Genomic DNA, 18,127 nt, shown 5'->3' with positions numbered 1-18,127 from the left:
AAATATATACAATTTTGTTTGTAATTATTACACAAATCACAAACATTGTAGTACGCAAATAATTATGATTAATTATATATTCATACATAACGTGTTAAACTATTTTATGTATTGTTAAATAATTTGGATATATTTCGGTAAAATTTGCTTCTGCTTATAAATAGCAATTGTATTTTCTTGGATACATTCCATATTAAGGTACATTTCCTTTAAACATTTAATTATTCCGAAGTCTAACTCAACTAGTGTATTTTCGAAATATTTATAGAAATTCTAATATTATTCATGATATATTTGATTGCATCGCTGTCTGTGTTTGGTATACACACACATACATATTAAATGCTGTATTGGCGGTAAACAATTACGTTCAACTGGATGCACTAATTACGTTCGCATTCCGGAGCGTACTGTCATGCGTTTTCAATTGTACGCGAGCACCAATTATCAAGTCGCTTTCGGTGAAATCGGATTTCATCCCTCGAATTTCGTCACGAGCACGAGAGCCTCTCTCATATCCGACTTCGTACCGGAGTGCTACTTCGAACCGGAAGTCCTTTAACATTTCACGATTAATCTCTGATGTTGTTCCTATATCGAGCAAGAGAGAAAGAAAAATCTTGAAGTCAATTTCTGAGTTATTTCAGAACGCGTCCATTCACAGATAGTATATTTCTCTCGAAAGTTTTTAAATCACCCACAGAAATAACTCATAAAAGAATCACACACTTTTCTCGAACAATAAAAAGAGCGATTTAAAAATGGATATACACGTGTGCCTCTTTTGCCGTCAACGATTACCTTGAAAAGTCGAAAAATCAAGACTTTTCGGTAGCCCTAGAATACCGTTCGATCTTATTATCCTCCTCGTCATCCACCCTCGGTCGTATAATCTGCCGTGGACGCGGCCCTATCGACTTGATTGATAGCAGTCTCGGTTCATCCGCCGATAGCCTGCCTCCATCTTTCCCACAACCGGCGAATATCCTCGATACGTCTCTAACAGGCACGTACTACAATGGTTGCCTTGGTTTCCCAGACGCGAGAGCACGGTGACCAAGGCTTCCACAGGGAAGGTTGCAGAGAGGTGCAACGTTAGGGCAGGGCTTTTACGTTCGCGAAACAGAGAAAGAGAGGGAATCGCAGTCGCGTCGCATCGGAAGGGCGAGAGGACGGCCGCGCCGGCCGTGCACAAATTACTTGAGGTTTCCGGCAACTGGCGCTAATTGAATTCCCGGATGAATCGAACTCTGCATAGGGCGACCGAGCGGAATATTGGCTCTTTTCAACGGCGCTTTCAATGGACACTCGGACCGACTAGTCGACTGACTGTCCCCGGTGTGGTTCAGCTGAGCCAAAACACTCGATAGAGAGCGAATTAGAAAGATAGAAGGATACCATATTATGTACTATCCTTCTGGCAGATACAATCGGATCAATTTAAGCAATAACTATTCGAGGAAAATGTAGTTTCGAGTAATAATGTAGATATTTTATCGCCTCATCTTCCCTTATAAATATCGACCATATGATTCTCTTATAAATAGTGATAACATAATTTGAATATATGTAACTTCAAAATGATTTGTTAGGACACGTTCGTTAAGGATGTTTTATATATTTTTTTCAAAATGATATAATATTATGAAACAAAATTATGAAAAATTGAAAATTATTCTAAATCATGTTTAAAAATAATGCGACTGAAAAAATTATATGAAATTTAACATATTTCACTCAAACAGTCGACTCAAATTTTAATGTTAATTTAACTCGAAATTGATATGTTAAAAATAACAGAAATATTATATTATTTAGTATTATTATAGTATTTTATTCCTTTATCTTAGAAGTTACATTTTAAAATACATATTTTTATACGTTATTTGTTCACTCACTCATAAATTATTTTAATACAAAGAAATATTGAATATTATTTTAACAGAAAATATTCAAATAACAGAACCATACTATATTAAATTAACACTCGAATATGTTAAAAATTCAAGAGAAAATTTTAACAAAGATGTAAAAGGACTGTTTTTAAACAACGCAAACATACAATGTTTTTTTACTCGGTTTTTTTATTATGTAAAACTATTAGTGTCGTAATGCGTGTGTAGAACCATCATTTTTAATATCCATAATTCTTAATTTTAATAATTAGAGAAAACAGTTTGAAGAAATCATCATTATAATGCACTGTTCAGACAATTAGTCTTCGTTGATCATATATCCCGTGGCGACGATCTACATCACTATTGATATATATAATATTTAAGAAACACGAAGCGACAAGTTAAGTCTCCATCGCGAGTCTTAAACGTGAGACGGAATACGATCGTCGTCCCTCAGAAGCAAAGGAGCTACACGAGTGTACTCGGGGCGATTAACCGGGTGACGTGACGAGGTACATCAGGATGACGATGTCGCGAACATGCGTCTGCAGCGCGCGAGATAAAAGCCACGGGCTCTACAGTAGATAATTACCCTGTCTTTGGCTGGTATTCCGTGTGCTCTCGTTATCAAGGCGTCGGGATAAGGCAGATGGACAAGGGGTTAAGAGAGGCAAAGAGAGAAGGAAGAAACGAGGTGGAGAGAGAAAGAGACTCCTGCGACTCTTGCCCTCCGCGTCTTTCCTTTTTCCGCGTCGTCTCAGCCCGGCGTGCGACGTAAATTAAATGACCGCGGAGGCGCTTTGAAGTCGGGAGTTCGCCGTGAGAAGCGAGTAATTTATTCTGCAGTCGCGACGCGAACAACGGTGGCCACGTTCGTTGATTATGGCGCGCTGGGCGCGTTAATTCGTGACAACAAAACGCAGCCAGCGATTTCGCGAGGCAGAGATACAAGCGTACGCTTTTCTCATTGAGAGACTTGGCGAGAGCTACGTCAAGAGCTTCGCAACGCGAGGAAAATTCTTGTAACTTTATGTCTACGTGATGTCGCGCACTTTCATTACCTTCGTTTATTTATAATGCTTTCGGAATACGACGATAGGAGCGACACTTTTTGGCTTTCACACTTAAAAATTTTTCAATTCAACAAGAATTGATTGAACGAAAATTGTTAAAGTAAACGGTAGTTCAATTAGCGACAAAAATTAAATTGTTCAAATATAATAGAATAAATATACGAATAACAGAGAGCATGCAAACAATAACATTTTTAATACATATAAAATAACACATTCATCCAAAATGAATGCGTGTAGTTTTCGATTTACAATCGTAATACCAATACTGTTTCGGAGAGGATTGATACTGAAATTGGTTGCCGCGCGAGCTCCCCAATATCCTCCCAATTTCTCGTCGCAATACACAATTGCACTTGTAAAATCCTTCAGCGAAGCAGGAACTTGTCTCGTCGAAATACAAGTCGGCGGCTTACGGTAGAGCAAAAGGCAATGTTTTAATAAAGTCAGAAATGAAGGCGGTAACTCTACCCTTACTCGCGCATGTTTATGTTCGCGCGTCCTGCGCAGATCCTTTTTAAAAACGGAATACGCAGAGAGGAAATGAAGTGAGGTCGCGTCGCGGATTAACTTCCGACCGCGTTGAATAAATAGCCGTTTGTCTACCCTCAAGTATGACCAACGGTCGCCGGAATCTCGGCGCATTCGTGTCCCAAAACGAGGTTAACGTAAAATCTCCCGTTCGCTGTGGCCCGTTTAAAAAAAAAAAAGAAGAAGGGGGAGGGGGATTGTTAATGTCTCGAAATTGGAGCAACCATGACAAAAGTTCCGCCGCGCCAGTGGTAATCATGATACACGACGTATCTGCGCACCTCTATTCCACCGTCTCTTCCTCTCGGTTTCTTTTTCCTATCTGGTTCTTTTATATCATGCGATTCCTCGTAAATCCGCGTCGTTCGTCTCACTACCGTTTCGCAGAACGCCGAGAGTCTGCCGACGCATCGATCAGAGCCGCGCGCGAAGAACGCGTTGCGTTACATGACGGAATTACATTACATCGCCGTTCATCTAATGGAACTGCGGAGTTGCCTGTCTCAGAATTCTAACAAAACAGGTATGTATCCACATAGACATAGAATAACGATGACGGAGTTAGATCTATCATCCCTCATTTCAGAATACAGAGACAGAATTAGAATGGAATAGAACTTTCGTTTTACGAGGATGTTAAGTGACAGAGTGTAAAGGTAACGAAGATGTAGTTCAGATACGATAGAGGTGTAATAGAGATACATGGAAAGAGCGATTCTGCTAAAATAACTAAAAATTTAGCTATACTGTTCAATTCGTAATGTCAATTATAGCCAATTCATAACGTTAATTGTAGTCAATTTGTGTGTGTGTTGTGTGAGTTATTTTTATAAATCTCACTACTTTTACCTAATATGTCATTAATTTGATTGACAAGATGGAGTTAAAAAATTTAATTCAAGAAATTGACTCAAATTTATTGAACTGATTGAACACTCAAATGAATTAATTTACATTGACACATATAATGAAGGTTAAAAATACAAAATGTTATTTAACTCAAAGGATCGATTGGGTTACTAAATGTTGCTTCTAAAACAACGAATGCATCAATAATATATATTTTGTACGTTTGACTGACGCTACACCTCAATCTTTTGTACAATTTCACAATTTCTATTAATTTATTCACATTACTCTGTTTTATTCCACACATGGAAAAAAATATTTGGTTGAATCAATTGGAATTGTGGTGAAAAATCAACGATCCAGAATTCTAGATAAGTTTGTTAAATTTCTTAAATCTATCAGAATTCTGAAATAACTAATTTAAAATCTACCAGAATTCTAGTAAATTTAATCATAAATCTAGTAAACTTAACTAGAGAATTCTGGATCGTTCAGTTTCCGCCACAGTTAATTCAACCAAATATTTTTCTTCGTGTACAAATCTGAAAATAATTGTGTTAAATGAAATAATTATGTAGGAATTTCAAGGATTATAATTTTGCAGTAATTCAATAAGAAAAAAAAATATATATATATATATATGTATATAGTAGATAATATATAGTGTATGTATATATATATATATATATATATATAGTAATTTAGATTGCATTATTAAAGATCCAGCTTTGATTATTACTTCTATTTCTTATTGTTGAATTTTCAATGTACGATCCAGTAAGATTCTTACTGTTCTTAATAATTCTATAAAAAAATTTTGACATTCAAGCAACCAGTTTGAACGTCTTACATAATTATTTTGATGGCCAAACAAAATTGTATTCAAATATGTATCTAGCTAAACTTTTAAATGTTTCAGCAAAATCGTCTCTTTCGTAAAGAAAATGAATTTCTGGTGATAGAAATCATTAGATATAACGCGTTGTCGATTAATCACGAGAAAAATGTAACATGTAAAACGTCTAGATCTGTATCTACACTGTCGCAAGATAAATCGTCGAATTTTGGCGTTAAACGTGCAATTTTTGTAAGGTAGAGTGCCGTCACGAACTACATTCTGTCTGCGATTCAAGAGAATCAGGGATGCGCGACGCGGCAGTAAGTTTACTAAGAGAGAAAAAGGGAAGAGATACGGATCCTTAAATAACGCCATGTATCTCGCATTCATCCTGCATCAGCTTGCGCAAGTCCCGGCCATTTTTAAGCGGCGACCTCCTCGCCGAGACGCGGATATCCGCCGCCGGTAGAGTCCGCCTCATTTTTGTTTAAAAGTAATGCGGCGATTTCCCCGCCGGCTTACCTCGGTTTTTCTTTTAACAAAGAGAAACGTCAAGGAAAACTAATAGCGGAGGGATAACGAGCCGAGGATTACCGAGGCTTAATGCCGGGGAAAACGGTACGTCGGATACATATACCGCCCAAATATGATGGATTACTTCCAGAATTGTATAGCACACATTCATGGCGCATCGCGTGCCCTTTACGTGATTCTTCAATAACCGTTCAGGATAAGCGATGGTTAACAGCAGGTAAAGGTATTTAACTCTCAATTAAGAAATAACATTTTTGTTATTGGTTATTCGAATTTATATGTATCTCTATTGGAGACCATTTTGCTCTTGATTTTCGCTACGCTCTAATAGCAATTTTATTATGCATGCAATAAAAAAGTTATTTAAAGCCAGCACAAGTTCTTGATGTGTATAAAAAATTATATTTATTTAAAAAGATAAAATATAAACATTTCAACCTTTGATTTTGGACCCTTCTGAATAAATGAGGAACAGACTTTCAAAATGAGTTTTATCCAAAATTTCATTTTTTTAGTTAGAGATGACGGAGTGTTCAGTGTCGAAAAACTCATATTATAAGCTACTCTGAGATGTTCAGAAAGCATTTTTTATCGTTAATTTATATGCTGAAAAAACGTAGACATTTCGGAATGCATTATGTTTTTTAATTAGAGACAAACAAAATGCATTTGTTTAACATTTTTAGTAATTTTCTTTAATATTTCACATCCTATTGATTGACATATTGTTATTTTCTGTAAAGTACGTAGTTTCTTGTGTGCATTATATTTGTGAAACTTACGCGAAAGAAAATATCATTATGTATTTAAAAATAAAACTGCTTATCGATATTAATCGTATCATATTTGTTCAAAAATAAGGACTTTGTCTTTTTATCTTAAAATATATATATCTCTCTCTAGTCAATTTTGATTCTAAAATTGAAATTCTTTAATATTTAAATTGAATTTGATTTTTTGCAAAAATATCTTATTCCGAATATCTATTTTTGAATGTGTCCCTTTCTTTCTTTCTCGATTATTTTCTGAAAATGACAAATTTTGGACAAAACGCATTTTGAAAATCTATTTCTCATATATATAATTATTTATATTCATAAATTAACACTAATCTTACAGTTAAACACATATAGTCGAAGTCGTTAATTGATTCATCAGTTAGAAGAAAAGTTATTTAAGGTGACTGTCAACTTATTATGCATAAAATTACTTGATAACTAAATAACAAAACAGAGAACAATTAAATTTTTTTTAATAAGAAAAACAAAGTATAAATGTTAATGTATAGTAATCAGATTTTATTGTTCAAAAGTAAATGATTTTCAAATTAAGTCTGTCAAATAAAGAAAATTTTATGTATCCTAATACATGAAATTTAAGATAATCATTAACTTGTTGAGACTGAAAATTAAAAATTAAATTTTATTTTTACAAAAAGAAATAATTAATTTCAAAACTTACAAGGATATTTTTATAATGTTATAAAGTATCCTATATCAACCTTATATAAATATTAAAAATGTTAAAATATTAAATATATGATTCAATGAAAAATATGAAAATACAAGTCTACATTAAATCGGCTAATGATCTGAACTTTTCGCGACCACGAGAGGTAATACAAGCACCTTAGAGAGGCAGCTTTAATGGTATGCAATGTGTGCGCTTATTTCGTATTAACAAACATGGAAGCCCTCCAAGAGTTTCGCGCCAATCAAAGAACTTGCGTTCCCTCGTTAGCGAAATTTCCAGTGCGCGCATCAGAATAGTCCGTCTCTTGGTCGTTCGTTAACTGTCAGACCACACACGGAGTTGAACTACTGACAATTTGTGGCTGCTTAGGGATAAGAGGGGCCAATGCTCCGCTAAACCTCGCCAAAATTCCACCACACATGAAACATTTGTCACTTCGTAATGAAATAATGATAGAACCCAAAAATGTAATTCTTAATTTTAACGATAATTGATAAATTGCTTCCATTCATTCTGAGAAATATGTATGATTAATGAATATCATGAATCAGATATTTAAATAATATTCGAAACATTCGATTTTGTTCAGTAAAAATTGGATATCTGGGACACATTTAAAATTAGATATTCGGAATAAGGTATTTTTGCAAAAAATCAAATTCAATTTAAATATTAAAGAATTTCAATTTTAGAATCAAAATTGATTAGAGAGAGATATATATATTTTAACATAAAAAGACAAAGTCCTTATTTTTGAAGAAATACGATACGATTAATATCGATAGACAGTTTTATTTTTAGATATATAATGATATTCTCTTTCGCGTAAGTTTCACAAATATAATCGTAAAGTCTAGAATTTTAAATAATAATTTTTCCTATAAACGAATTCTCTTACATAGTTTTGCTATGAATTGTTCCACAAGAAATATTTACATAAGTATTACAAATATATTATACATCTCGTGTTGTATATTACAAACCTAAATATATTCGTAAAACATTTTATAATTTTAGATAATAATTTTGCTTACAAGCAAATATAGTCTTAGTCTTGCCATGTTGAATTGCAAGAAATATTTGACGAAATCCAACCGCCATAAATTACAGTATCGCGTATAGAATTGTAAAATCGTAATTGTAAAAAAATTATCCTAATAAATTACACAAGCGAGAAGACAAAGTCGGAAAACGAACATAGGTATAAAGAGCCGGAGGGAAAAGTGAGAACGAACGAGGCACGATCGAAGTAGAGAATGAAACGTGCGATCGAGCGGAGGCGAATGCCGCGTATTATTGAACGCGGGACGCACTCTATCCGGTAATACGCTCCGTCGCATCCGACGTTATCGGAAACTCGTTGCTCTGCCTCGTCGGAGCCGTATTTAACGGTTGGACCGCGAACGAGTCGCGGACGCATTGGGAGACGGCGGGACAACGGCGACGACGCGGAGAGTGATGGCCTGGAGGGGGTGAGAAGGGGTTTCTTCGATGAAAACGCGCTAACGAGTAAAGCCACGTAACTAGCGAGCGTGTTGTCATGTTTGAATGCACTTGTCGCCGTCGTCGTCGTACCGACCTTCTCAATAGCGAATGACGGAATTGCTGACGTGCTTTTTCAATGCACTTTTACGTCCCTTTCATCCGCATCTAGGTCCCTTCAGCTTTGCCCTCGGATTTGTTCGATTTTGTAACCGCAAACCAAGACAATAGGATGATGTCACGCGTTGTCACTTCTCGCTCATCCATTTAAATCTATATGCAGTTAATCCCAAATTGTTCTCTCCCTCTCTCTATGAAATTCTATTGCAATCTATTGCAGTGTAAATTCCATAACCGGCTTAAAATAGATCACACGTAAATCCTATATCCATTGTCAACAATATATTGCTGCATTAACCTTTTTTTTCTTGATGAATCGGAAAAATGGAGTTACATAGAATTAATTCCCGTTTATCACGTAACGATCGGATCGTTCGGCAACGACAGGCTCGCGGAATCAACGTCGGGCAGGGATCGAATCGAGAGGGGAAAAAAAAAAAAAAAAAAAAAAAGATAACACGTCCGAAAATGATCGAACTCGATCGAACGCGCCGAGTAGTCTCCGTCCGTGGAGTGCATCGAACAGACACGCTGAATGATTAATGCACTTTGGGCAAATACTTTCAGCGCATGAGGTTTGCCGTGCAGCAGTTACGCCACCGCCGTGCTGTCTACCGTTGCAGCCGTTGCCGTTGCCGTTGCACGCGATGCACTCGGGCGCGCCATTAGGACACGATTGATCACGTGTATTTGTAACTGCTCAAACGTTACCCGCCGAGTGATCAATCGTGCAACCAACCCTTCGACAGGACCGACCAACCGACCGACCGGTCGAATTCTGAAGTACCCTACTGCTCGCGCGACTCTCGCCCCAGCAGTCAATGATCTTCTTGAGCGGCGATGCGGAAACTGCGGAACACCCTGAGAAGAGGGTCATGCGAGGGAATTTCCAACCGAGTTCTGAAGAGCTTTATCTTCGGGAGAGAGAGAGAGAGGGGGGGGAGGGAGGGAGAAAGAGAGAGAAAGGATAATGAATTTTCCGATATCTATCAAAACTAATGAAAAATAGCGCTATAATTTTTAATAATAAATAAAAAATTCTGTCAATATGTTCATTCGAAGAGAAAAATACGATCTGTAAAGAAACTTTTTTTTAATTTTACGATATTAATACCTTTAAAAAATATACGGTACAATGTAGAAAATTTAACTCTCAAAAATACGGCAAATTTCATTCAATTTTAAAGTGATTTTTTTGTTTAAAAAATAAAATGCTAATTATAGAGGTATAATAAAAAATAAAATATAAGTTACGTTTCAGACATATAAATAATACAAAAGTAATACAAATCTATTACTGTTTATATTTTTGATTAAATAATTTTAAATTATTTTGATTGAATTATTTCAATAAATCGTCCGAATATTTTTAGTAAACAGGAGAGACTACTACACTGTTTTTAAAATAATTAGAATATTATTGTTTTCCGATAATGCAGGCGGTATTTATGACATAGTTCTCTTGGGAATTAATCAACACGCTTGGAAATTTTTAAATTAAAATAACGAACAACGCATTATCGATTAAATATTTTGATGCAAAAGAAAGCGTTTGAACACGAAGGAAAGTGTTACTGCACACAACAAGATTCCGTATATATGGCGCTGGGAACTATAATTCTTAGGGAACGACGTATCTCACTTCGACTCGTTCGTTTCCTCTTCGCAAACGCGGTTAACATAAATTATCGGGCCACCTACTCGCGCGAAAGTCTCCTTGTTGATGAACTTGCCGACTCGGGCAAGCCGACATGAAGCGCAAAACGGCTACGCGGTTAATAAGAACGGAAGAACAATATTTTAAAAATGCAAACGTGGTATGCGCGAATAATAAATATCTGGTTGCTGTAACCGAGAGTAAAACACGAGGGACGAGAAGAAAGTAGGTGGCAACAGATTTACGACGAGCAGGTTTAAGTGAAGAGGGAAAGAGGAAAGAAGCATAAAAATGCAGGGAGAAGGTATGTAAAGCGAGAAAAGGGATAGAGAAAATGGCGGGGGAGAATGTAAAGAAAGAGAGAGAAAAAAGTTATAAGAGGGAAATAGACACGAAAAGACGGGGAAAGTAAATGAGTGAAGAAATGAATGAACAAATACTGAGCGATTTATATCTTGATAATGAAAGAGAAAGAATAAAACAGGATCATTTGTATCATACGATGAAACGTTTCTAAAGAAGATTAAATCTACATCTACAAGATGGGCTACATTAAGTAGACATGATTACTACATGGACTAACGACGTATAATTAAAAAAAAAAAAAGGAATTGATGAAAATGAGAGAGAAGCGTATAACACATAATAAAATGAAACTTAATAATGTAAAAATCGAGCAAATAAACTGAAAACGATTGCAAACTATAAGAACGTCAAATTCTCACGAAGCTGGCGAAATAAGCACGCGGCGTTTTACTGCATTATTCGCAATCAGCGTTAGTCGTTTCATATATATATATATATATATATAAAACACACATATGTATATATATATATATATATATATATATATTTGTAAGAGAAATATATATATGTGTCGGAGAAAGAGAGAAATAATGTTAGAAGATGAAGAGACGTTAGAAGGAAAAGCTTCGCTCGCTTTCTCCAAGAGAAACCATTTCTCGACTTCGTTGAGATACGGAGATGAGGGGAGTTGAGTTGTAGGGGTGGTACGACAGGGGAAAAAGGTGAAGGTAGATGGAAACGAGAGAAAAAGAGAGGGAGACCGAGAGAGAGAAAGAGAGAGGGGGGGAGGGGACGAAGGTAGAGCGAAGAGGCAGCTCGCTAGAAGCTTCCTGTTCTCCGCCGGAAGGAGGAAACGCCTTTCCTCCATTCTTGCACCACCCCCGTGCGCCACCTAACCATCCCCTCATACCATCTCGTATCACTAAGGTACCCGGTACTTTGGTCTCGTTCACGACAACGAGATATTTAAACAGCCATCCCTTGGCTCGAGTGCAACTCTCGCAATGTGATTTAATATATAATGTATTTTACGTGTAGTACATAATTTCTCTCGCACAAACATATATAAACATGACAAAAACTGTAGATGATATTTTCTAATCCTTTTTGTTATTCTAGTATATTCTATTCCGATCGAAAAGAATTTGAATTATTTTTATTATTTATATAGGTCACCACTCCTATTTAATGTATCATTAATTCAATTAAAACCACAGAGTTAAATAATTCAACTAAAAAATTAAATTTGAGAGAGAGAGAGAGAGAGAGACTCAAATTTAGTTTATTACTTTCTAAAAAAAATCTATACATTAATTGCTTACTTTGAAACTGGCCAATAGAAATAGATTGATTTACATTTCGACATATGTGAAAATTAAAAATAACAAAATGTTATTTAACTCAAAGGATTGAATTGCCATTGGTCCTTCCGATATCTAACGGTACGTACATAAAATTATGATAAAAAATATTTCATAAAAATAACTCTTTCTTCCTTGGATATGTTTCTAAAAATATCGCTATATTCTACCAGGCTTCCCGCAAAACCTACTTTCGGTGGTCACATTTCGCTTTTAGAATTCAAACGTGCGCGAGCAGTAAAGCGACGGAAGGATGCTATAACTCCCGCGTTCTTGAAGGTCTACTGAAGGAGACTTCTGAAACGGCCTAAGAGGAATCAAATAAAATTCTCCTCAGTGACGAGAAGAAGACTCTGACGCGGTTATGAAGCGTCATGCACGTGCCTCGAAGAGAACGCGAAACGGAACGTCGCCATTTCTCGTAACACGATCTACATATCGCGATGCACGACGTGTGACTGAATAAATTCAGCGAAAAGAAAAACGTGGTGTCATACGCGAAGGCTAGACTTACCCGTGCAAGTGGCCAAAAGACAAATCACCAGCAGAGCCGCTCGCTTCCTGGGCAACCTGCAAGCAGAAGAGGAGAACGGTGATTATTGATTGACCCCCCTGGGCCAATCGAGAGACGAATCGAGAGAAGAGTAATGCTCGACTTCGACTCGGCGGCTATCAGGCTTGCGATTAGACGAATTAATCTCGCGTCATGCTCAACGCGCGCATTGGAACGCTTAATTAATTGCGCATTTGTGGCTTTCACGCGGATCTCTCACTCAAGATATTTGCCTATGAGTATTATAGAGTCGAGCGTTAATTCTCTAAAACCAATTTTCAATTCCTATTGCTGAAACGCTTTGCATTTTTTATCTAAGTTATTGTAGAAAGATGAAAAATCAGCAATATATTTCTATTTTTTTACTGTACTACACTCTTAACTTCGTATGATCGTGTAGTACTTATAAATTCGAGATACAAATTTCTAAATGAATATGACATCCGTATTGCACACTGATAGGAAGATAATAAACAGGAGGACTAATAGGAAATTTATGAGGTAGTAATGAATATAACGATTCGATTGCAGGTATCTGCAGGTACTTTTCTTTTGGAGATACAAGATTTTTGTACTTCATGAACGCCACAATACGTTACAAATGTACCACCAGCAAGATATGTTAACAAACAATCGACAACGGAGTCACATGGAATATAATCAGTTCCAGTACGATCATATATAAGTTAAGGTTTTTTCTCCTCACAATGGATAACTTCTGATTTCAAGATTTCCACCATTTCGACCATTTTTCTTCTTATGTTAGGTGATACTTATGATCTTCGTAATTTACGTCAAGGCTTTTTTTTCAACGTGTATCTCCAATTTTTGGCGATATAACAAGATTAAGAGCGTAATAAGTAAATTATATAAAAGACTTTTATATTATTTGTTTGTACATCTAAATTTGATAAGCAAATAATGAAATTTTAGTAATTATTTGGAAAAGCTGAAATTAATATTATGATACTATTCATTGATGATCACTCTCAACAGAATAGAAAATATAACAATAACATGTTTCAATTTGTTACACGCAAACTATACGCATATCTGTATTAATGGTTTCAGGAGTGATACGATAAGCGAATCAACCAACGGATAGATGAATAGATAACCGCATTAAGCGGATTATATTCCGTTAGAATATCTCGGCCTGTGCGATCCAATAACAGGTATCATTTGCAATTGCAAGTTAAAAATAAAATCCCAACAATCCCAACTGACATTACAGAGATACGCCATCGTGTCATCGCGTTAAATTTCATGCCGTAAGTGACGTATTTTTATAACGTGGCTTTCGCAATTTTTCGTTGGATCATAAACACCGCTGGTGCTCGTTTCTAACTGACAAAACTCGGTTATCCACCGTCGGAATTGCAGTGCTTAAATAAAGTTATGCAACGATACGGACACGATTGTAAATTTGGTTGGAAACTTTAATTAAATTGGGTCAAAACGACGGCGAAATAACCTCAGGGTTAAAATTCCTGTTAAAATGATCGTAAATACAAAAGTATTATCATGATAAGCACATATGCGTTGCGGTAATTATGCGATGTCAACTTTTATATTCATTCTGCAATTAAACTGCTGTATCTACATAAAATGATAAAACGGTAAAGTAACAAAAGAGTATTTAAATAAAGTGTAAGAGCTTTTCTTGAAATCAAGTCCTGGAGAATTACGGTTTAAGTTTCATATTAAAACCATTCGTCTAGTATTTGATTATTAAACTACTCTATTCTCTCTTGCAAAATGTGGATCTACAACAAAGTAATGAATATTCAACGGAACAATATAGTAAAGAATGAATATTTAGTAAGAAATAAGTACAGACAGAAAGTTGCCGCATGAGTTCTCAAAACATCGAATAAGATTATACCAAACAAGATGTTTTTGAATCAAATAGAGAGAAAAGAGAACTCTCACTCAAAGTCTTTTTCACGATAAAGTTTTAATCAAATAAGAGAATAAAGAATTATATTTTCTATCAAAGCAGATGTTTAATATTCATATAATTTTCACTTATAATTGAAAGTCTTCATTACAAAATGTTCTATACTTGGAAATGCTCCTTGCATATTATTAGACCAGCCCGTCAACACAAACTATATATTATTTCCTTCGGCAAACGATAACGATTCCGTTGGAGAATCTGTGCGGCGATCGGGCGGCAGACCAAGTGACATTTGCCATTACCTGGGTTGACCATAGGTATGTACATGTCTGTTACATACTGCCATGTCGGTTACATAGAACCATCGCGTCGGTTCGATACAGACCGTCCCATGACATGAACGGTAAACAGTCTTGGGTTAATTGGTGATATCGACTTCGCGTCTGCACCAGTCCAACGAGGACGGAAAAATGAGCAACAAGTCCTCGCTGGCTACCACCGTCTCGCTCTCGGAAAAATTTCAACATCCCGCGGGAAAGTTAGCGCGGAGTGTCCATTTTGTTAAGTACCATTCTGCACGGCAAAAAATTAAAGCTGTTTTTAAAAGGAGGAGAGTGGAGCTTGTTCTTGCCCGGTCAAGTTGTTACGATGTAATTTTACAGAAATCTACTAGAACCTGCGCTACTTAGAAGAGGCAAAAATGAGAGAGATACTGCCCGCGTGCAGCCCATTTTAACCGCAGATGTCGTTTGCAAAATAGAAGTGTACAAAAATGTATAATCTTGTTTAAAAATGACATAGTCCAACATGTACGCCATCTACATATATATATATATACACACACATACACACACAACTACATCGCGCTCTGCTGAATGCTTAAACGTTACGTCTATTTTCACAGCAATATTTTCAAAGAAATTAAGTAAGCAGTTGACAAATAAAGTAGGTATTCGACAAAAAAGAATAATCATTGAAATCTGTTAACAACAGTCTCTTCCCTATATAAAATGCATTTTTGTACGGATATGTATTTTCCATGTTCCATAAATAAAGGTGGTTTTAAACAGAACAGGGTAATAAATCATGTTTACTGACCATTGCGCAGTTATACTGACCACTTGGTTTTACGAATCTCTGTTCGGAACAAGCGCAAATTAAGCTGATTTTTCCTCCTAAAACGTTCTTTTTTTTTTTTCATTCTTGAACAGAGCATGATGGATTATCTTTAGTGGCATGTTTTCGAAAAGAATCTTTATCGTATCTATATATTTGTTCTATTTTTAATATTAAACGCAAATGCAATAGTCCACAATTTTCCGTTTTTTCGTCTCGAACGTTAGAATTGATCTCGTAAGACGCATTAAGTTGTAAACTAGGTTGTGACGTCGCCGGGGAATGATGATGATCGTAATCAGTCTACCTCACATGGAATCATAGTATAATGGTAGCAAATGCATTGAAATATATACGTCACATCACCATATGCGCGTCGTATCACCTTCGGACACTTGCCTCTTCAATTACGATAATGGTAGGTTTGAGTATTGCTCGCACTAATTGCCGCGGGAATTAATTTGAACGTTCGCATGACTATCTTGGCGTCACTTTGATAGCGTCGCATTAAGCTAGATAGGTATCCCATTAAAACGGTTCGCACATTTTACGACGTCACACGTGGAGAGGACGAATACGATGCACGCAATCTTGTCTTAATCGCCATGATGATCAGCGCGACATTCGTTCGTGTTTTTTTCATATTAATAATTTTAATCGTTTCATTTGGCCACCGTCGCGTCGGCACTATCACTGCCAAAATGCCATTATCCGCCACACGGAATTAGCAGAGAGATAACATTTGCGCGAGAGATAACACTGTGGTATTCAGAGTGACGTTTCCATTATCCACCACATGTACCTTCATGGTGCCATGTCGGCACTCGGAACCGACTCGAAATACGACGACGTTCCTCGTCAACGTTCTCAAAACAAGACTTAAGATAGATCACGCGATGTCGTAAAAATTGCATAAGTCAAAAATCACTAAGTTGAAAAGAGTGAATTTGATAATTCTCAAAAAATTTCTGCATTAATTAAAAGGAGAATTAGAAAATCTACAAAAATGGAAAATCTCGTGAAATGAATTAATTTTCACGTATATGATGTAACTTATTTTACAAGTGAACAAGATATTACAGAAACAAGACTCAATAATGGACAGTTCTAAGCTATATCAAAGATACACTCTCAGAGAAAAGTTTCTTCAATTCAAAACAAATTTATTTAAATGAAAGAAAGTTGTGCATTGCTATACAGTTAAAAAATTTCTTTGATTTGAAATCAAATCATTTTTTATTTTTCTCAAAGATATTTTCAAAAAATCAACGAAAGAAACGATTTCTTCCATTTAAACATAACTCCTTTTTCCAGGCGTATAAAACTTGTCGTCACAGACTATCCTGATACACCAAAACTATTCATTATTGAACCTTCTGTCTACGACATCTTTTGTTCACCACATTATAAGCAACTTTATGAGTACGTTTCTTTTTCACGCTCACACGTTGTAAGCATCATTCTTGTTGTATATCAAATATTAAACACTGACAAATTATGCTTACAAGCGCTGTGAGCGCAAAACGGAATGTACTCTATTTATGAAAACTCATTTCACCGAGATCCAATTTTTCATACAATTAGTGTGAAGAGATCCTTTTAATTAATCGCATTTTTTCGAAAAATTCAGATTCGTAATCACACACGCGATGCATACGTACGGTAAAACTCACAGAATTTGATTCGCGTGCAAAAAATACACATATAAAACATGTAATTCAATGAATGCAGGCTGCACCAACGTGTACACGCGAATGTTTTAATCACGATAGAATCCGTGATAAACAAGCTGCAATAGACAGACAGTTCATCAGTGTACAGATAGCGTTTCGCTAACGATTATTATATCCAATCGATATTACGTCAAACATCTACGTATTGCAAATTCTAAAGTAATAACGTTAATTTAATTACAGCTTAGTAACGAATTGAATGCTTTATGTACGTGGATATTGAAGTAACGAGAAATTCTCGGCTCTACAACATTAACTACATTAATTTTATTGGATCATTGCAAAGCAAAATAAAATAGAAAAGCTTTTAATCTAATAAAACTTTGATGATTCTCTGCTGTCTTTGTCGGTGGCTCGTCAAATCAGAGTGCGAGATATTTTAAGATCATCTTCAACGTGCGGGATTTAATTATGAAAACGAGGTCAAGATTAATTATTCAATTATTTCACGTTGCAATTTATATATATTATATTAACATCCATAAGTTATGAATGTATTTCCTGTTGCATTTACTATAGAAATTACTATTGCGGACGTTTGTCATTTTTCACCTTCACGCAATGAATCTTTTAATGTTAAATTACACGAATTGAAATTATACGCGCAAATTCATATAAATGTACTCGATGCACTGTGCATTTTGACACATCATATGTGCAGCTTCGCCGATTTGCAAATAGTCACGTGTTAATCAGTTGACGC

At 35.8% G+C, this 18,127-nt stretch overlaps 1 protein-coding gene across 3 annotated transcripts in view; it reads right to left on the bottom strand.

Moving 5' to 3' along the window:
• Cad87A (cadherin 87A) overlaps window positions 1-18,127 on the bottom strand; it is a 271,251-nt gene that overhangs the window by 127,544 nt on the left and 125,580 nt on the right. For all 3 annotated transcript variants that reach the window (XM_087412529.1, XM_087412530.1, XM_087412531.1), the window contains one exon: window positions 12,637-12,692. In XM_087412529.1, the coding sequence (XP_087268655.1) occupies window positions 12,637-12,692 (56 nt within the window). The remainder of the gene's footprint in view (window positions 1-12,636; window positions 12,693-18,127) is intronic.

This window comes from Acromyrmex echinatior, chromosome 13, assembly GCF_024713525.1.
Source record: "Acromyrmex echinatior isolate Ae372 chromosome 13, ASM2471352v2, whole genome shotgun sequence".
Taxonomy (NCBI): domain Eukaryota; kingdom Metazoa; phylum Arthropoda; class Insecta; order Hymenoptera; family Formicidae; genus Acromyrmex; species Acromyrmex echinatior.
The sequence above is the reverse complement of the archived record's forward strand: the minus strand, read 5'-3'. Positions and strand labels throughout refer to the sequence as shown.